The following is a 21027-nucleotide window of genomic DNA, read 5'->3' on the forward strand; positions in this document are numbered from 1 at the left end:
TAGGCGTGTGCTGCAGGGACAGAGAGGAGAGCAAGGCGGCGGCACCAAGGACCCGCCCGAGCATGATCCAGGGGAACAGAGATGGAGAGGGACCGCACGCCCGCATGCAAAGCACATGCCGCACTCCTGAGATGCGCCTCCCTCGGACTTCTCGGAGAAATAAGGCATGTCATTGGTGATCATAGGGAGCACTTCCCAACCAAACTAAAGATAACTGGTCCTTGCACAGAGCACGCATTAAAACTACACCACACTCACGCTTGTGCAAGTACACCGTGACCCATGTTTACTTACAAACTGCTTTATTCAAAACCACCCAACCCCTCAATTTAGAACTGTAGGCACTCTTCCTCTAAGATCCAGATGTTTGTCAAGTTGTTGCCTGTGGTGTCTCTTGCGTGGCCTCAAAGCAAGAGTTTCAATAATGTGGGCAATTGCTTCCCCAGGCACGGGTTCTGATCTTTCTTGGCACTAAGTGAAACTACTGCTGTCGGGCAGTCAAGCTGAGGATACCACATTTTCCCAACTTTGAGTCACATTCCTGAGACTATGGACATTCTCCCTTGGGTCTCCATCCCACTCCCTTGCTTGCTTCTGTCAGCCTAACCCATTTGCTTCTGAAGTTTTGCCTCTGTTGTCCCTGACTGTGGCCACACTGGTTGCCACTGAGGAGAGCTCACACCATCTAGAGAGCTTGGGTGTTCTTCACCCCTATACAGATGGACATTTGTGGCTTCCTAGCCCTTGGCAAGAGCAATGCATTAGAAAAAAAGGCGGCCACTAGTGTAAGCAAACAACATTTCAGTCCCTGGAATGAGGAGAGTTCAGGTAAAAGAGAGACTCTAGCTGAGTTCAGGAATAGGGGGGGGGGGGGATGCCCCCTTCCTCTCCACTGCAGCTCAGAAAAGGGGGTCAGGAAGGGGATCACCTTCTGCCCCGGCCTAGGAATCCAGCTTGATGAAGACTTTGGGCCGGGAGAAGATCTTGAGCGCCTCTTCAATCTGGGACAGCTTCTTCTCTAGAGCAACCCGTCGGTTTTGGACGCTCAGAGTGTCGACTCTCACGGGAAGCAGCAAGAGATCTTTCAGGAGTTGCTCTTGGCCTACAAGGGAATGGGGGGGGGACGTGGGGGGAGGAAACAGCAAGCAAACAGGTTACGCTGCAAATGGGGCTGAATCTGGGTTTGTTTCAACAGCTGCATCCACAGAAAAAAGGTTAGTCAAGGTGCCTTAGGATTCTTTGTTTACTGTGAGCCAGCAAGCCCCCAAACAAGACAAGGCCAAGGGTGGGTTGCAATCTGAGGTGGGCCAATGAGCCAAAACCATGGCTTCCGGCATCTGGGTGATTTAGCCACCCAGTGGTCCACAACCAGTGGGTCCCTCCCCAGATGGATGTTTTGGCCTTCCAGAAATCCTCACAGCTGGTAAACTGGCTGGGATCTCTGGGGGTTGTAAGCCAAAACAAAGACACCTGGGGAGGGACCCACAGGGTGGGAAGCACTGGTTTAGCCAGTTGCACTTGGTTGCAAGGGAACTCTTGCTGCAGATGAGGGATCAAGAACGGAGTAGCACCACAAGACAGAACAGAAAGTCACGGAGATACGGACAGAGGCCTTTGCCTCCAGTTCATTAGAGTTAGTAAGTCAGGGGAACCGAGTTAAGAGAGAAGGAGAAGATGGCAATGAAGAAGAAGTAGTAGCAGGAGTACTAAGGAGGCTGTCCAAGTCCTGAACCGGTGCCTGGCCGCTGTGACAGTCCAGATGAGGGCAAGCAAATTGAAGTTGAATCCAAACAAGACAGAGGTTCTCCTGGTCAGTCAAAAGGCCAAGCAGGGCATAGGGTCACAACCTGTGCTGGACGGAGTCGCACTCCCCTTGAAGACGCAGGTTCTCAGCTTGGGAGTTCTCCTGGATTCATCACTGAGCCTGGAATCCCAAGTTGCAGCAGTGGCCAGGGGAGCATTCGCACAATTAAAACTAGCTGCACCTGTACCTTGGGAAGTCAGACTTGGCCACCGTAGTCCACACTCTTTTTACATCCTGAATAGACTACTGCAACGCACTCTACGTGGGGCTGCCTTTGAAGACTGCTTGGAAGCTTCAACTAGTCCAAGGAGAGGCAGCCAGGTTACTAACTGGGGCAGCATACAGGGTGCACACCACTCCCATGTTATGCCAGCTCCACTGGCTGCCAGTTTGCTACCAAGTGCTGGCTTTGGTCTATCAAGCCCTAAATGGCCCTGTTCCTCAACCTCAACCGGTGGGTCCCTCCCCAGATGGATGTTTCGGCCTTCCAGAAATCCTCACAGCTGGTAAACTGGCTGGGATCTCTGGGGGTTGTAGGCCAAAAACCCCTGGAGAGGGGCCCACAGATTGGGAAGCACTGGTTTAGCCAGTTGCACTTGGTTGCAAGGGAACTCTTGCTGCAGGTGAGGGATCAAGAACGGAGTAGCACCACAAGACAGAACAGAAAGTCACGGAGATACAGACAGAGGCCTTTGCCTCCAGTTCATTAGAGTTAGCAAGTCCGGTGAACCGGGTAAGAGAGAAGGAGAAGATGGCAATGAAGAAGTAGTAGTAACAGCAGTACTATTACATTCAAGGGGTCGGAACTGGCCAGGCGTATCACAGTTCCACTCAGAGAGCTACCACAAGATTCTGGCCTTGGTGGGCTGGTTCCCAGCAATCCTGAGGAAGGCCCAAATGGTGGCAAGGGTGGCGGTGACCCCTGCCCTCTCCCTTGCCCAAGGCCCCAGAGGATAAACGGCCACCCAGAGACCAGCTCCCAAAGGCAGCGCAGTGGCTGGAGCCCCCCACTCCCGGCCCATCTTACTCTGTTTCAACTTGTCGAGTGTGTCCAGCCTCTGGCTCTCGGGCATCATGGCGTGGCCGGGGGGCATGGCAGGGTCGGGCATGCTGCGCTGGTACTCCTCCGCCTCCTTGCGCCAGTGCTCTTTCCGCTCAATCAGGCTGAGGACAGGAGAAAAGAACGGATCAGCAAGGACGCAGAGAGCTAGGCAGAGACATGCAGGAGGGACCGGCATCCTAGAACCCAAAGACAGGAGCAAGCCTGGATTTCACCTCCTCTTTTCCAGATTTGGGAAAGCAGATTCAGCTGGCATCAGGCTTTTATGGAGGGAGCAGGACGCAGAGCAAAAGGTACTACGAGGGTTAGCCAGAAAGTAAGGTTACAAGGCACGTCGCTCTCACGGGGAATTTTCGTGGGGGAAGTTGGCATCACTGCCGTGTAGTGGGAGGCTAGCGGAAGCAAAAGAGCCGTGCCAGCCGTCAGTAGCTCATCGACTGCAGTTGTGAAGGTTAGAGAGGAGCGTCCTCATTCTGTTTCCCTCCAAGTGCAAAGTTTGTGCCGTTATACACTATACCTAAATGCTAAGGGCATGAACGCCGCTGTGATTCATCACAAAATCGTTCCAGTTTATGGAGGGGATGTAATGCTAAGGCAGCATGTGACAAAATGGGTATTGTGAGACTATGAAGACACTTTGCAGAGACATCCACAACAAATGCCGTGGGATGCTGATGGCTGGAGTCTGTCTCCTCCATGACATTGTGTGTCTGCACACCGCTCATGCAACACAAGAGTTGTGGACTTCATTGGGTTGGGATGTTTTAATCCACCCTTCTCCCAGCCCTGACCTTGCACCCAGGGACCTTCCTCTGTTCACTCAATTGAAGGAACACCTGCGTGGAAAATGCTTTTCTGACAACCAGGAGGGAAAAGCAAAGTGACAAACTGGCTGGAAAAGGCAGAGGGAAACTTCTATGTATGACGCAGGCATCCAAAACTCATCCCACGCATGACAAAATGTATTGAACTGAATGGTGATTGTGTGGAAAAATAATGTAATCCCTCTGCTACAATCCACGATGGGAGTTTTATTAAAATATATTCATACTTTGTATTTTAAAAAAATCTTGCAACCTTACTTTCCAGATAACTCTGGGATGATATTGCGTTTGTGGCAACCTCTCAGAGGGAGACTGGCAGCTCCAGAGAAGCTATGGCGGCAGGATGAAACTCAAACACTCGGCATTTTTAAGAACCATCCCTCCCATTATGCATCTCTGACCATTCGAAAATCTGCAGCTACCAGAACTCTGAGGCCAACAGAGTTAACAGTCATGGGAGTTGGGGTCCAAAAGTGTAACTTTTCCCAACTTCCATAAGCCAGGCTTCTTCATTACGACACTCTATTCTTGCTGTAACTGAACACTTTTGAAGAGGAGAGCCATGAAGACATCTGGCTTACGGAAGTTGGGAAATGTCACATTTTCCCAGGAGCGCCCAAGAACCCCAATCCTCCCGAGTTAGAGCAACATCTGCTGCTGAGAATGCATGCCCAGTGTGGAACACATCTCACCACGCTCAAACAGTGGATGTGGCTCTGAATGAGACATGCCACATAATCACGAGGTGTCTGTGCCCTACACTACTGGAGAAATTACACTGCTTAGCCGGTATTGCACCACCTGACATCCTCCGGGAAGGAGCAGCCAATACTGAAAGGACCAAGGCAGAGACATCTCCAGCTCATCCCCTGTTTGGGTATCCGTCAGCACGTCAACGACTTAAATCAAGAAATAGTTTTCTAAGATCTACAGAGACACTCGCTGGAACACCCCAGCAAGCGAGAGTCCAAAAGTGGCAGGCCCAAACCCAGCACCTCAATCAATGGCTGATACCAAATGAGAGACTCCCCCCTGGGCACATAGAAGACAGGGCAACTTGGAGGGCGCTGAACAGACTGCGCTCTGGCACCACGAGATGCAGAGCCAACCTTGGGAAATGGGGCCACAAAGTGGAATAATCCATGACATGCGAGTGTGGAGAGGAGCAAACCACTGACCACCTGCTGCAATGCACCCTGAGCCCTGCCACATGATGCACAATGGAGGACCTCCTTATAGCAATGACAGAGACACTCCAAGGGGACAGATACTGGTCAAAGGACATCTAATCAACTACCAAGCTTGCAACCTCTGTGTCTTTTATATGTTTGTTTGTTTTTGTTAAAAATGTAATACAAATGTCCGGTTGCTGATGACACGATAAATAAATAAAGAGCAACATCTCCCAGAACATCGTTCTCTGTTTTCCATCACGGGCAGAGTTGCGGTGCGGAGATGGACGGGGAGTATCATCAGGAAAACAACGCTTTCTCACGGAATCACATTCAACAGCACGTGTAGGCCCCGTGCCATTCTTTTTGTTTTTATTTACTTCCTTTATAAGCTGCCTTCCTGTTCTGAGACTGAAGCCCCCAACCTGGCCCTGAGAGGCTTCTAGTCCAGCTGACGGTCAGTCCATGGAATCGCTCCCAGGACAGGATAGGGATAGGCATTCAGACTAAGCGGCTGCATATCAGGGGGGCCAGTACGGGGCATTTGTTTGTGTACATCAGGACTGGCCCAAGACATGTTTTTGCCTGAAGAGAAGACCAAGAGTCCAGTCCAAAAGCTGGCCGTTGAATCTCTCTTCAGCACTGCGGACGGGACAGCATCGCCCATCATGACTGGAGGCAGGTAGCTGGTTCAGGGAGGAATGGACGCCCTGTGTTCTCCCCAGTCCCCTGCTATGACCCTTCCCTCCTGGCACCTCTGGTTTCATTGGAGGGCTACCCCCCCCCCCCCCAGATTCCTTCCACCTCCTCCTTCACTTGAAGAATACCTACTAGCGGGGGACGTGTCCCTTCTGCTTTGCGTCATACTCCTCCTGCCCCTTGCGCCTCTGCTCCAGCACTTCGGTCAGCGATTGCAACGAACGCGAGCGCCGCAACTGAGCTCGCTTCGCATTTTGGGCATTGTGGCTGACAAAGTCCACCTCCTTGCTGCCTCCCTGGGCCGGAAAAAGAGAGAGGAAAGGGCAGAGGGTCAAAGGCCAGCAAGACTCCGACGCTGGAATGGCTCAGGTAACGGAACAAGGGCGTCAAAGACCTGAGCTTGTACACCTTGGCTTAGGAACGTTAGCTGCTATAGGTAAATTTCAAAATAAAAATGGATAGCAATAAAAATCGAAAGCACCGGGATTGTGTCACAGCTGTCTGAGTGTCAGCTGCATTAAGATCACTCTGACCAAAAGGTCATGAGTTCAAAGCCAGCCCAGGTTGGAGTGGGTTTCCAACCAGTTGTGTGTTGCCTGCTGATAGAGGGAGCTCATCCACCTCTCCCCGGATTCAAACCTGCGACCTGTCGGTTTTCAGTCCTGCTGGCACAGGGGTTTAACCCACTGCGCCACCAGGGGCTCCAATATTATAATAATAATAATAATAATAATAATAATAATAATAATAATAATAATAAATGTAATAATAACATTAATAGAGTAAAATAATGAATGTAACAACAATAACAACAACAGGGTAAAATAACAAATAACTTCAGCTTTGAACTGGCTCCCCTCCTTCCTTCACAACCGTGGACAGCGAGTGGAGAGGGGAGGCCTGGTCTCTGAGAGGTCCCCCCCTCTCTCTCTCTTGTGGGGTTCCTCCTCAGGGGGCCATTCTCTCCCCTCTCTTGTTTAACATCTCTATGCGACCACTTGCTCAGCTGGTTCAAGGTTTTGGGCTGGAGTGTGACCAGTACGCTGATGACACTCAGCTGGTGCTGAAGATGGAAGGCTGACCGGACTCTGTCCCCGATTGTTTCCATCAGTGCCTCAAGGCCGTTACTGGATGGCTGCGTGCCAGCAGGTTGAGGGTGAATCCAGCAAAGACGGAGATCCTCTGGCTGGGTCAACCGGGAAGTGGGGACATCCAGCTGCCCACCCTGGATGGCGAGGCACTACGCCCGTCCTCGTTGGTCAAGAGTCTGGGAGTCCGCCACTAGCACAACCGCCTTCTTCCACCTGCGGCAGGCTAGACGGCTGGCCCCCTCCCTGTCCAGGGACAACCTGGCTACGGTGATCCAGGCCACGGTCATCTCAAGACTGGACTCCTGTAACACCCTCTACATTGGCCTTCCTCTGTCGGTGATCCGGAAGCTCAAGTTGGTGCAAAATGCAGCTGCTCGGCTTCTTGTGGGAATTCCGATGAGATGCCACATCACCCCAATCTGACTGCAGCTGCATTGGTTACCCATTGAGCACTGGATCACTTTCAGAGTGATGGTACTCACCTTGAAGGTCTTGCATGGTCTGGGGCCGATGTACCTGAGGGACCCCCTCACCCCCTACCAACCCCAGAGATGTTTGATAGTGTTGTTTTTACCAACCCCAGAGATCCCTTTGTTCTGAGGACCAAGATCTATTGGAAGTCCCCAGTGTCAAGACCTTGCGTCTAACAGCAACCAGGCGCAGAGCCTTCACAGCAGTGGCACCATCACTCTGGAACACTCTGCCGCCTGAAGTCCGTGCCTTGCGGGACTTACCAGCTTTCCGCAGGGCATGGAAGACATACCTGTTCCGACAGGCTTTTAATGTTTGATAGTGTTGTTTTTAAATTGTTTTAAATTGCTTTTAAACTTTGTTAGATTTTAGCTATTCTTGTAAGCCGCTCCGAGCCCCAGGGGAGTGGCCGCATAGAAATTCAAATAATAAATAAAACTCTAGTAAAAGCCAAGGGGGGCTTTTTCAGACTGAAAAAGGGCTCAAAAACTCAGCTTATATTTGAGTATATACGGTAAGTGCAAGCGTCAATGCTGGTGCAACTGTGTGAACGTGCTGAGGGCACCACGTTCTGCCATTCTTCTCAAGGCATTGTTTTGTTCTCAACACCATACGTTTGGACCTTGAGGTTTTAGCATAAACCAAAAGGAGACCCCGTGAACCTCAAGCCCTTCTCACCTGTCACAGAGTCCAGGTGGTTGTTGCATCCCTAAAAGATTTGCTGGAACACCACTCATTTACGAGGGACAGGAAATATAATAATAATAATAATAATAATAATAATAATAATAATAATAATAAAAATAAAAAACAGCTTTATGTATACCCCGCCACCATCTCCCCCAACGGGGACTCGAAATAGAAAGCAAATGGCACTGGGACTGCTGAATCTATGTGCCACCTCACCCCCCCCCATTCCCCCCCCCCCATCCCTCCCAGGTTCACCTACCTTGGCATTACAACCTTGTGCTTCTGGCGCAGCTGCTCTACCCACAGATTGGGTCTTGTTTGGAGACACTGACCTTCGTGGGTGGACTCCTGTGCCACAGCGAGAATACGCTCTCAGGTATTTTTGTGCCTCTGGATTCGGAGAAAGAGGACCTTCCTGAAGAAGCAAAAAAGGAAAAGCGCATGAGAGGAAGGTGACTAGGAAGCCATCTCAACTGAAATGCCAAGGCAACATCACTAACCATGTCCTCAATGAACTGAACTGGAATCAGTTTACTCCTAAATTATTGATGATCCCATTTCCATTTCTTTAAACTGGACAACTCAGTGATATTGATAAACTTAAGAATCAATGAGAGAGAGAACACAAAGCAATTTGAAAGCGCACAAAAACAACTCACAGAAGGTTGCAGACAATTCGGTTTAGCTTCACATCACTACACATCTCCTGATACTTTGTTTCTGATCTATAATGAGGACGGGAGCCGTTGCAAATCAGGCGGGGCTTATTTTTAATCCACATTTTGTTGGGAGGAGTGCATCCTGTGGTGAATCCTGGCTAGTCGAAGCCAACCTGGCCCCCAGACTCTGAAGTTGCCTTCCACAGTCTCTCCCCTGCTTCGTCCTCAGTATACTATCTTTCCTGCTATACATTTTCTTGCCTCGTTCAACTGCAACTATCCACATTTCCTCATATAATAGTCACTACTGCATAATAGTTGTAGCTTTACACATGAGGTGTTCAACCTGGGGCTTCTTCTCACACTGAGGCCTTCTCACACTGAGGTCTTTTTCTCACTGAGGGGTCTCTCAAACTGAGGCATTCCAACACTGAGGCCTTTCTCCCACTGAGGTCTTCTCACACAAAGGGCTCTCTCACACTGAGGCCTCTCTCACACTGAGGAAAACAAACTCTGAACCCTTTCTCCCACTGAGGGGTCTCTCAGACTGAGGCGTTCTAACACTGAGGCCTTTCTCCCACTGAAGCCTTCTCAGCCAGTTTACCAGCTGTTGGGATTTCTGGGAGTTGGAGACCAAAACATCTTGGGACCCACAGGTTGAGAACCACTGTCCTAAAGGAACTACTAGATTCCTTAATGCCTTCGCTAATGAGCATCAGACTGAGGTGTTCTAACACTGAGACCTTTCTCCCACTGAGGCCTTCTCACACAGAGTGCTCTCTCACACTAAGGCCTCTCTCACATTGAGGAAAACAAACACTGAGCCCTTTCTCCCACTGCGGCCTCTCTCAGACTGATGCCTACTAAGCCACAGGCACCCCTGCTTATACTGAACTGCAGCTTTTGCAGAGTTATTGCATCCATTTAAACCTTTCAGTTCTTGACTCACATTTTTGTATATAAAAGTACTTGGTTAATTTTTAATATTTCTGACATGAAATACGGGAAGTTGGTGAGAAGTACCCCAGGGCATATTGGGCTCAGCGGTACCTGCAACTTCATCTTCACTTTGGACTCCACGTTCTCGTATTTCTGGGACTTCCAGAGGGCTTTGACTGGCTTGTGCTGGTTGAGCTCCCGAGCCTGCTCTTTCTCTCGATACTTCTTCTGAATCTCCCTCATGCGCTTCAGGTTCTCCTTCTCGTGGTCCTTGTGGTCTCTTCCTGTGTAACGAGACAAAGGAAGCATTGCAGCCGCCTTCGTGCAACCCTGGGACTAGTAGAGCGACAGCAGTTCCCTCCAGACAGCCGCCCAAAACTTACGTCGAGGTGTGTGCTCCTGACAGAAGGAGATGCTGTCCAGCTGCAGCAAAGCGCTCACGGTCCCCTGCTGACCCCTCTCCAAAAAGTCCTTGCCATTGGCTTTGATCCGGGGAGGAGGGTGAGCGAGGCGAGCGCTGTAACACGTCGGGTGCAGGCTGCACTCTGGAGGAATGGGTCCGGGAAGCAGGTCCAGCTTCAGAGAGTTCCCTTCCAGTCTCCCTCGGGCTGAACACACAAAATAAGTGTCAAAAAAGGGAGTGCAGCTCTGTGTCAAGCGACCGCTCTCTGCCCCAAAGACCCAAAGTTCAAGCTCTTATCTTTTCAATTAAGATCAACTGTATTGAGGAAAAAGTCTCAGGCCAAAAATGGGCAAATGACCACTTGTCACACTGAACAAACACAAAAATGCATGAACCTCTAGCTGTTGCGGAATTGCAATCCCCATCAGCCTCAACCAGCTCAACCCATGGTGAGGAATGATAGAAGGGTCTAAGCAACGTTGATTCCGGCCATGGAAGTCGTTGACCATACGATAACGGCATTCCCCAACTGTGATGTAGATAGTATGGGGCTGGAAGGGGAAATAGTGTGACTATATAGACCAGTGGTTCTCCACCTGTGGGTCCCCAGGTGTTCTGGCCTACAACTCCCAACTTCTTGCCTCGTTCAACTGCAACTACCCACATTTCCTCATATAATAGTCACTACCGCATAATAGTTGTAGCTTTACACATGAGGCGTTCAAACTGGGGCTTCTTCTCACACTGAGGCCTTCTCACACTAAGGCCTTTTTCCCACTGAGGGCTCTCTCAGACTGAGGGCTCTTTCAGACTGAGGTGTTCTAACACGAGGCCTTCTCTCAGTGAGGCCTTCTCACACAGAGGGCTCTCTCTCACTGAGGAAAACAAACACTGAGCCCTTTCTCCCACTGAGGCCTTTCTCAGACTGAGGCCTACCAGCTGTTAGGATTTCTGGGAGTTGAAGGCCAAGACATCTGGGGACAATATGTGTGGGGAGATGGCATTCTTTGAACCTAATGGCCAAATGTAGTTTGACATAAATTCTCAGAGCCCACACTCCCACAACAGGCACGTTAAAACAAAGCCTATCTCGGATTAAAGCCCTTCCTGGCAGGAATTAAGCCAGAGTCCTTTCAGCCTTTCCTAACACTGGCCAACACACATTTGGGGACTTCCAAATTAGGCCTGTTTCTGGATATATCTGACCTGCTAATTCCAGAAAAGGCACCATTCAGCTCTAGGATTTGAGATACAGAACATATGGCATCTACCAGCCACCCCCTGCTCGGCCACAGAAAATCATGACAACCATATCTAAGAAATAAGAGCTAATCCAATGCAATTTTCTGAATCAGCACCCCAGATAATCTAGGAATAGGGTTGGAGAACCTCAACTTCTGCAATAGAAGACAACCTGCAAGGAGCCCAAGGTTCCTAAGAGACAGAAGAAAAATTCCAGGAACTTATTTTCCCAGAACATGTGTGCTTATGTGTTGTGTTGAAGGCTTTCCTGGCTGGAATCACTGGGTTGCTGTGAGTTTTCCAGGCTGTATGGCCATGTTCCAGAAGCATTCTCTCCTGACATTTCACCCACATCTATGGCGGGCATCCTCAGAGGCTGTGAGGTACACTGGGAACTCGACAAGGGAGGTTTATATATCTGTGGTGGGAGAATGAACTCTTGCCTGTCTTGATTAGCATTGCAAAGCCTTGCAGCTTTAAGGCCTGGCTGATTCCTGCCTGGGGAAATCCTTTGTTAGCTGGCCCTGACTGTTTCATGTCTGGAATTCCCCTGTTTTCAACGTGCTCTTCTTTATTTATTGTCCTGATAGTAGATTTTTTTAAATACTGTTAGCCAGATTTCATGGTTTTCTCCTCTCTGTTGAAATTGCCAGGGCAGTAAATAAGGAACAACACGTAGAGCTCTGCGCCCCTTCTACACACCACAGCATGCAGCCCCCAATGTATTACCCACGACACGCTCTGCAAACGTGCAGCACACTCACCGGAGAGAGGGCGCCTGTAGTAATCCGGGCACAGGGTGGGGTCGGGGGGAATGGGACCTGTGATCCGGGACAGCCCCTCTGCCATCTTCACCTCAGCAACCAGAAACTCTCCTTTTGGGAGGTCTTGAAACGATGAAGCCTGTCTCGATCACGGAGGACTTGCAGCAAATGCCTTGGGAGGAGCAGAAAGGCATTCGTTGTAAGAAGGTGCACCCCTTCTTCTTTATTGATTAGCAGCATTGACAGCCCACCTTTCTTCCAGTAACTCCAGAGAGGAACACAGGGTTCTTTCCCTGCTCACAACCACCCCGTGTCGGTCGGGGGAGAGAAGGACCGGCTCAGAGTCAACCAATGACACAACGGCTCTCAAAGTACTTTGATGAGAACAAGATAGACCTCACATAATAATGTCTATGACAGCCCCCATATGCTGACTATCTGACTGTGGCGCAGCTGGCTAGGCGTCAGCTGCATTAAGATCACTACTGACCGAAAGGTCATGAGTTCGAAGCCAGCCCAGGTCGGAGTCCGCGTCTGACCAATTTGTGTAGCTTACTGTTGACCTTTGCAGCCCAAAAGACAGTTGCATCTGTCAAGTAGGAAATTAAGGTACTGCTTATGTGGGAGGCAAATTTAACTAATTTACGAGGCCATAAAAATCTCCAGCAAGCATGCAATGAATGAGGAAGTACTTCACAAATGGTCAGTGAAGGGGCAGCTCACTACTTTGATGAGAACAAGATAGACCTCATGTAATTATATGACAGCCCCCATATGCTGACTATCTGGAACAAAAATGAGAAGATCATAGGCTTCCAGGATCCTCTCTACTACAAACACGAGAGCTCTACTAACCAAATCGTGATACCGAGGACATATAAAAGTCACGATAAAGCTTTCCCCTTGACATTCAGTCTAGTTGTGTCCGACTCTGGGACTCTGGTGCTCATCTCCATTTCTAAGCAGGAGAGAACGGCGTCACCCACAGATGCCTCCAAGCTCACGTGGCCACTGGCATGACTGCATGGAGTGCTGTTACCTTCCCGCAGATGCAGTACCTATTGATCTACTCACATCTGCAAGTTTTCGAAGTGCTAGGTTGGCAGAAGCTGGGCCTAACAGTGAGATCTCACCCCGCTCCCTGAATTCGAACCTGAGACCTTTTGGTCAGCAAGTTCAGCAGCTCAGCGGTTTAACTCGCGGCACCACCGGAGGCTCCTCAAGAACATATACTGAGATTGAAAAGAATTCTGAGTCCAAAAATTCATTCTGAATACCGGACACTAACTGAGCCAATACACCATCCGCAAAGATATTCATGGTAATGCTGCCACTCCAAGCTTTTCTTAAATTTCAGATGCAAATTTAGGATTCAGGTGGTAAAAAGCAGACATTTTGTTGCTGCCACTTTTAAGCAATCGGATCTCCAAGACAGGGCCTTCTCAGTGGTGGCCCCTCGGCTATGCAACGCCCTTCCTGGGGACATTCGATCGGCCCCCTCCCCCTCTTAACATTCTGGAAAAGACTCAAGACTTGGTTGTTTCAGCAAGTGTTTGAAAATGCAAGGTAAAAGACATAGGAATTTGGAACAACTGGATGACGAGATGGGACAATGTTATGATTAGGAGACACAAATGGATTACGTTTTTAATACTCTTGTTATGATTTTATATTATGTGTTAATGTTTTTAAGGAGCCCCCGGTGGTGCAGTGGGTTAAAGCGCTGAGCTGCTGAGCTTGTTGACCAAAAGGTCACAGGTTTGATTCCGGGGAGCGGCGTGAGCTTCTGCTGCCAGCCCTAGCTTCTGCCAACCTAGCAGTTCGAAAACATGCAAATGTGAGTAGATCAATAGGTACCGCTCCGGCGGGAAGGTAACGGCGCTCCAGGCTGTCATGCTGTCACATGACTTTAGAATCATAGAATCAAAGAGTTGGAAGAGACCTCATGGGCCATCCAGTCCACCCCCATTCTGCCAAGAAGCAGGAATATTGCATTCAAATCACCCCTGACAGATTGCCATCCAGCCTCTGTTTAAAAGCTTCCAAAGAAGGAGCTTCCACCACACTCCCTCTGGGGCAGAGAGTTCCACTGCTGAACGGCTCTCACAGTCAGGAAGTTCTTCCTCATGTTCAGGTGGAACCTCCTCTCTTGGAGTTTGAAGCCATTGTTCCATTGCGTCCTAGTCTCCAAGGAAGCAGAAAACAAGCTTGCTCCCTCCTCCTCCTCCCTGTGGCTTCCTCTCACATATTTATACATGGCTATCATATCCCCTCTCAGCCTTCTCTTCTTCAGGCTAAACATGCCCAGCTCCTTAAACCGCTCCTCATAGGGCTTGTTCTCCAGACCTTTTATCATTTTAGTTGCCCTCCTCTGGACACATTCCAGCTTAGAGTCAATATCTCTCTTGAATTGTGGGGCCCAGAATTGGACACAATATTCCAGGTGTGGTCTGACCAAGGCAGAATAGAGCATGGGGAGCATGACTTCCCTAGATCTAGACACTAGGCTCCTCTTGAGGCAGGCCAAAATCCCATTGGCTTTTTTTGCCACCACATCACATTGGTGGCTCATATTTAACTTGTCCACGAGGACTCCAAGATCTTTTTCACACGTACTGCTCTCGAGCCAAGCATTGTCACCCATTCTGTCTCTTTGCATTTCGTTTTTCCTGCCAAAGTGGAGTATCTTGCATTTGTCCCTGTTGAACTTCATTTTGTTAGTTTTGGCCCATCTCTCTAATCTGTCGTTTTGGATCCTGCTCCTGTCCTCTGGAGTCTTGGCTATCCCTCCCAATTTGGTGTCGTCTGCAAACTTGATGATCCTGCCTTCTAGCCCTTCATCTCAGTCATGAATGAAGATCCTGAACAGGACCGGGCCCAGGACGGAACCCTGCTTGTGGCACTCCGCTCGTCACTTCTTTCCAAGATGAAGAGGAAGCATTAGTGAGCACCCTCTGGGTTCGTCCATTTAACGAATTACAGATCCACCTCACCTTGGAGATGTCTATGGACAATGCCGGCTCTTCGGCTTAGAAATGGAGATGAGCACTACACCCCAGAGTCAGACATGACTGGACTTAATGTCAGGGGACAACCTTTACCTTTACTTTAATGTTTTTAAATAGTTTATGGTGTTTTGGGGCATCAAATTGTTGCCATTGTGAACCGCTCTGAGTCACCTGAGGGCTGAGGACGGTATACAAATATAGTAAATAAATACATAAATAAATAATGTAATTGGGCTGAAATGGAGCTTAATGAAACAGGTAGTAAGAGAAGCTCTGTAGCCCTCTGGTTCCAAACCTCTCAGCCGTTTCCTGCGTGCCTTCCAAAAGGGAGTGACGCCCCGCGCTTTGCCACCGGGCAGAGCCAGGCACAAAGCCCGGGAATCCTGCCAGCAACAAACAGGCCGCAGCTGCTGTGACTCTGCGGCCAGGCACCCTATGTATTTATTTATTTATTTATTTGGGGCTTTTCTATCCCGCCCTCTCTCAACCTCCGCAGAGGGACTCAGGACGGCTTACAAATTGGCATCCCATGGTGCCCATTCCAGAAACATAAATATATAATTGAACAGCAGTATAACAATACACAGTGTAAAACAGTATACAACAATATAAAAACACACAGTCAGCTTGAATCATCATCCGAGGGGGAGTCAGACAGTTCTGTAAAAGTTGTCAAGTCAGCAAGTCACCCTAATCTACCAAGGCCTGATCCCATGGCCAGGATTTCACTTGTTTCCGGAAGGTCAAGAGGGATGCAGCAGATCTAATTTCAATTGAGAGGGAGTTCCATAGCCGAGGGGCCACCACAGAAAAGGCCCCGTTCCCTGTCCTCACCAGACGTGATTGCGACAATGGGGGAACAATGAGTTGGGTCTCCCCAAAAGATCTTAGGGCCTTAGGTGGGTCGTAGTTTGGAAAAGTAACCTGCCAATAGAACCAAGTTGGCACAGAAGCAGTCAGGAAGAGCGACTTTCTTCTTCCCTGCGCTTCCTCCAAAGATACTCTGACCGCAGATTCCACCTCCTGCTCGGCCTCAACAGAAAAGAGTGGGCACACTGTCCCTGGTTCTTGGAGAAGGGTGGTTTGTAGTGAGAGCTAAGCCAATGCTACCTTGGCAGCCACCTCTCCACAAATGTCAACATTGACACCGAAATACAATACCGCCTGAGCTCTGCAAGTGCAGCATTTTTCCAAATGAAGCAGAGTGTTTGAGGACCGGGACATCCGTAGGGAGACCAAGGGGCTTGTTTATAAAGCTATTGTCCTCCCAACCCTGTTGTATGCCTGTGAAACGTGGACTGTCTACAGATGTCACATGCAACTCCTGGAACGATTCTATAAGCATTGCCATTGAAAAATCCTGCAAATCTCTTGGGAAGGCAAGCGGACAAACGTCAGCATGCTGGAAGAAGCAAAGACCAGCAGCATTGAAGCGATGGTCCTCCACCATCAACTCCGGGAAGACAAGTGGACAAATGTCAGACGCTGGAAGAAGCAAAGACCAGCAGCATTGAAGCGATGCCCCTCCACCATCAACTCCGCTGGACCGGCCACGTTGTCCGGATGCCCGACTACCGTCTCCCAAAGCAGTTGCTCTACTCCGAACGGAAAACGGAATGTTGGTGGGCAGGAAAAGAGATTGAAAGATGGGCTCAACTTTGGCATTGACACCGAGAACTGGGAGCCTTGAAATTGAATCCAGACAAGACAGAGGTCCTACTGGTCAGTCGTAAGGCCAACCAGGGCATAGGGTTACAGCCTGTGTTAGACGGGGTTCCACTCCCCCTGAAGACGCAGGTTCGCAGCTTGGGAGTGATCCTGGACTCATCGCTGAGCCTGGAACCCCAGGTCTCGGCGGTGGCCGGGAGAGCTTTCGCACAATTAAAACTTGTGCGCCAGCTGCGACCGTACCTTGGGAAGTCGGACTTGGCCACGGTGGTCCACGCTGTTGTTACATCCCGACTGGATTACTGCAACGCACTCTACGTGGGGCTGCCTTTGAAGACTGCTCGGAAACTCCAACTGGTCCAGCGGGAGGCAGCCAGATTGCTCACCGGAGCGACATACAGGGAGCACACCACCCCCCGGTTGTGTCAGCTCCACTGGCTGCCGATCCAATTCCGAGCACAATTCAAAGTGCTGGTTTTGACCTATAAAACCCTATACGGTTCCGGCCCAGTGTATCTGTCCGAACGGATCTCCCTCTACGTCCCACCTCGGAACCTAAGATCTTCTGGGGAGGCCCTGCTCTCGACCCCGCCTTTATCACAAGTGAGGTTGGCCGGGACGAGGAGCAGGGCCTTCTCGGTGGTGGCCCCCCACCTGTGGAACTCCCCCCCCCCCCCCGGGGAAATTAGATCGGCAATGTCCCTTCTTTCATTTAGGAAAAAATTGAAAACCTGGATATGGGACCAGGCATTTGGACACCCGGGCAGCTAAAGAAAAACCTAATGACGAGCTGGAACTTGTCGAGATGGAATGGACTTATGAAACTTCGAACGCTGAACTCAGGATTAACCTACTGCTGTGTTATTGTATTAATGTGTATTGATGATTTTAATTTTTAATTTGTAATTGTTTAATTTGTTTATATATGTATGTATATGTGATAAAGGCATCGAATTGTGCCTTCCTCTGTAAGCCGCCCTGAGTCCCCCCCCCCCCCCCCGGGGGTGAGAAGGGCGGGGTAAAAGTGACGGAAATAATAATAATAATAATTAAGGGCTCCAGCTGGAGGTCAGCTGTGACCAGCAGTGCTGCAGAATTCAAAGAGGCACAAATGGAGGGTGAAAGAGAGAAACATGCCAAGAGGAAGGAGGCACATTAAGCCAACCCTGACTGGGACCTTCTTCCATGTGGAATCCAATGCCCTCACTGTGGGAGAAGATGCAGGTCAAGAATAGGGCTCCACAGTCACCTACGAACCCACAGCCAGGACACTATACTTGGAGGACCATCCTCCTCGGACTATGAGGGATCACCTAAGTAAGCAAGCCAACATTGTTTGCTGTAACCAGTAACCAGTACAGTAAACCAGTACAGTACAAGATTCTGTAATTGTGGAAGGCTTTCATGGCTGCCAGAAAGGACAGAGAGTTTCATCTATGCTGATGATCGTGCCATTACTGCTCAAGCAGGGAGCTTTGAGATGGTAGAACAGAAGCTCTCCGAAGCTCTAGGTGCCCTTACTGCCTATGACAGGGAAAACCAGATGATCCCCAACCCATCTAAAACACAGACAAGCATCCTGAGCTCTGAAGATCACCTGGGAAGGAACCCCTGGAGCATTGCAGCACACCCAAATCCCTGGGAGGAGTCACTCTGGACTGTGCTCTGACCTACAAGAAGCACTTCCTGAACATCAAGCAAAAAGTGGGCGCTAGAAACAACGTCATACGAAAGCTGACTGGAACAGCCTGGGGATCACAACCAGACACAGTGAAGACATCTGCCCTTGCACTATGCTACTCTGCTGCTGAGTACGCATGCCCAGTGTGGAACACATCTCACCACGCTAAAACAGTGGATGTGGCTCTGAATGAGACATGCCGCATTATCACGGGGTGCCTGCGCCCTACACCCCTGGAGAAATTACACTGCTTAGCCGGTATTGCACCACCTGACATCCGCCGGGAAGTAGCAGCCAATAGTGAAAGGACCAAGGCAGAGACATCTCCAGCTCATCCCCTGTTTGGGTATCAGCCAGCACATCAACCACTTAAATCTAGAAATAGTTTTCTAAGATCTGCAGAGACACTTGCTGGAACACCTCAGCAAGCGAGAGTCCAAAAGTGGCAGCACCTCAATCAGTGGCTGATACCAAATGAGAGACTCCCCCCTGGGCACACAGAAGAAGACTGGGCGACTTGGAAGGTGCTGAACACACTGCGCGAGATGCAGAGCCAACCTCAAGAAATGGGGCTACAAAGTGGAATCCACGACACGCGAGTGGGGAGAAGAGCAAACCACTGACCACCTGCTGCAATGCAACCTGAGCCCTGCCACATGATGCACAAGGGAGGACCTCCTTGCGGCAACACCAGAAGCACTCCAAGGGGACAGAGACTGGTCAAAGGACATTTAATCAACTACCAAGCTTGCAAACTTTGTGTTTTGTTTGTTTGTTTGCTTTGTTCTGTTAGAAATGTAATATAATTGACTGGTTGATCTGACACGACAAATAAATAAATAAATAAATAAATAAATGGCTGGAATCACTGGGTTGTGGTAGGTTTTTGGGGCTATAGGGCCATGTTCTAGCAGCATTCTCTCCTGACGTTTCGCCTGCATCTATGGCAAGCATCCGGAGGATGCTTGCCATAGATGTAGGCGAAACGTCAGGAGAGAATGCTGCTAGAACATGGCCCCAAAACCTCCCACAAGCCAAGATTCTGCAAGTTTGTAACAATGATAATTATATGAATACTTCCTCTCGTGAAGACAGAAGCCCCTTCCACGCAGGTGAATCCAATCCCACGTTATCTGCCTTGAACCGGATTATGTGGCAATGTGGACTCAGGGAACCCGGTTCTAAGCAGATATTCCGGGTTATGTGGCTGTGTGGAAGGGCCCAGCGGGAAGCAGAGAAGAGGGGCGCGTCCCCTGGGGAAGCCTCGGGTGGGAAGGCCCGCCTCAAGCCCACGCCGGGCTCCGCTCACCTCTCGGGACGAGAACAGGCCGCGGTTGGGATCTCCCCGCCTCCTCCTCCTCCTCCCGTCGCTAAGCAACCGTCGCTTCCTCTCCATAGGCGGAAGGTAAACAAAGCCCTTCTAGGAAGTCTAGCACCGCCCCTTCTCGCCTGAGGGCCGGCGCCGCAGCGCCCCTTGTGGCCGGGGGAGGGAAGGGCAGGGAGGGAAGCAAGAGGCACTGGCTCAGGATTTCCCTTTTTTTTTTAAAAAAAAAAATGTTTTTATTAGGAGGATTAAAATATATATATAACCTCGAAAGTGGGGGAACATATTTGGTTTGGATAGGAAAGTAGGAATATCAAGGTCCAAGTATATAAAAAAGGCAAAAAGAGAGGAAAAAAGTGTATATATAGTTAGGTTCTTGTGGGGTTTTTTCGGGCTATATGGCCCTGTTCTAGAGGCATTTTCTCCTGACGTTTCGCCTGCATCTGTGGCAAGCATCCTCAGAGGTATTTATTTATTTGGGGTTCTTTTACCCCGCCCTTCTCACCCCGAAGGGGACTCAGAGCGGCCTTACAAAAGCAAAGGCACCCTTCGATGCCTGCATCATGAAACAATTATACATAAACTTACATCATATCATAATATAATTCACAAAGTGCATGCATTAATTATCATAAAATCAATAAAATCAATAAAAACAAATACAAACCCAATTTCTCCTTTTACATGGTCAGCGTTTCGCTCATTGATCTAATTTTACATTCCATTTCATCAATCCTGCTGGTCTTACTCGCCTGATTGTCTGATTTAATTGCCAAGGTGCCCAAAGGCCTGGTCCCACAACCACGTCTTCACCCTCCTCCTGAAGGCGAGGAGGGATGGTGCTGCCCTGATTTCCCCCGGGAGTGAGTTCCACAGGTGAGGAGCCACCACTGAGAAAGCCCTGCTCCTCGTCCCCACCAGCCTCACTTGTGAGAGTGGTGGGGTCGAGAGCAGGGCCTCCCCAGATGATCTCAGAGTCCGGGGTGGGACGTAAAGGGAGATACGTTTGGACAGATACACTGGACCGGAACCGTACAGGGTTTTGTAGGTCAAAACCAGCACCTTGAATTGTGCTCGGAACTGAATCGGCAGTGTAGTGAGGTCTGTTGGAAGTAGGAAAATGGGTTTATATATCTGTGGAATGACCAGGGTGGGGCAAAGGACTCTTGTCTGCTGGAGCTAGGTGTGAATGTTTCAACTGATCACCTTCATTAGCATTTGAAGGCCTGCCTGAGCCTGGGAAAATCTGTTGCTGGGAGGTGTTAAGCTGTGCCTGGTTGTTTCCTCTCTGTTGTTTTGCTGTTGTAATTTTAGAGTTTTTTAATACTGGTAGCCAGATTTTGTTCATTTTCATGGTCTCTTCCTTTCTGTTGAAATTGTCCACCTGCTTCTTGTGGATTTCAATGGCTTCTCTGTGTAGTCTGACATGGTGGTTGTGAGAGTGGTCCAGCATTTCCGTGTTCTCAAATAATCTGCTGTGTTCAGGTTGGTTCCTCAGGTGCTCTGCTATGGCTGACTTCTCTGGTTG

General features: G+C 49.6%; 1 protein-coding gene across 1 annotated transcript; it reads right to left on the reverse strand.

The window, feature by feature from the left end:
- Nucleotides 1-285: 285 nt before the first annotated feature.
- Nucleotides 286-19560, reverse strand: ENKD1 (enkurin domain containing 1). The gene is made up of 8 exons (XM_060788391.2): nucleotides 19485-19560; nucleotides 11819-11990; nucleotides 9793-10017; nucleotides 9521-9693; nucleotides 8071-8226; nucleotides 5692-5855; nucleotides 2832-2968; nucleotides 286-1102 (listed from the first exon to the last, which is right to left on the reverse strand). Exons 2-8 carry the CDS (start codon nucleotides 11901-11903, stop codon nucleotides 942-944), a joined length of 1101 nt encoding a protein of 366 aa, XP_060644374.2. The 5' UTR covers nucleotides 11904-11990; nucleotides 19485-19560; the 3' UTR covers nucleotides 286-941.
- Between the last annotated feature and the right edge of the window lie 1467 nt (nucleotides 19561-21027).

The sequence above is a fragment of the Anolis sagrei genome, chromosome 8, assembly GCF_037176765.1.
Source record: "Anolis sagrei isolate rAnoSag1 chromosome 8, rAnoSag1.mat, whole genome shotgun sequence".
NCBI classification, from domain to species: domain Eukaryota; kingdom Metazoa; phylum Chordata; class Lepidosauria; order Squamata; family Dactyloidae; genus Anolis; species Anolis sagrei.

Coding starts and splice junctions, on each gene's coding strand:
- ENKD1 (XM_060788391.2), bottom strand. CDS start 11,903: ATGGCAGAGGGGCTGTCCCGGATCACAGGTCCCATTCCCCCCGACCCC. Junction 8,227..9,520: donor AAGTGAAGATGAAGTTGCAG/GTACCGCTGAGC, acceptor TTGCTTCTTCAG/GAAGGTCCTCTTTCTCCGAA. Junction 2,969..5,691: donor AAGGGACACGTCCCCCGCTA/GTAGGTATTCTT, acceptor TCCTGTCCTCAG/CCTGATTGAGCGGAAAGAGC.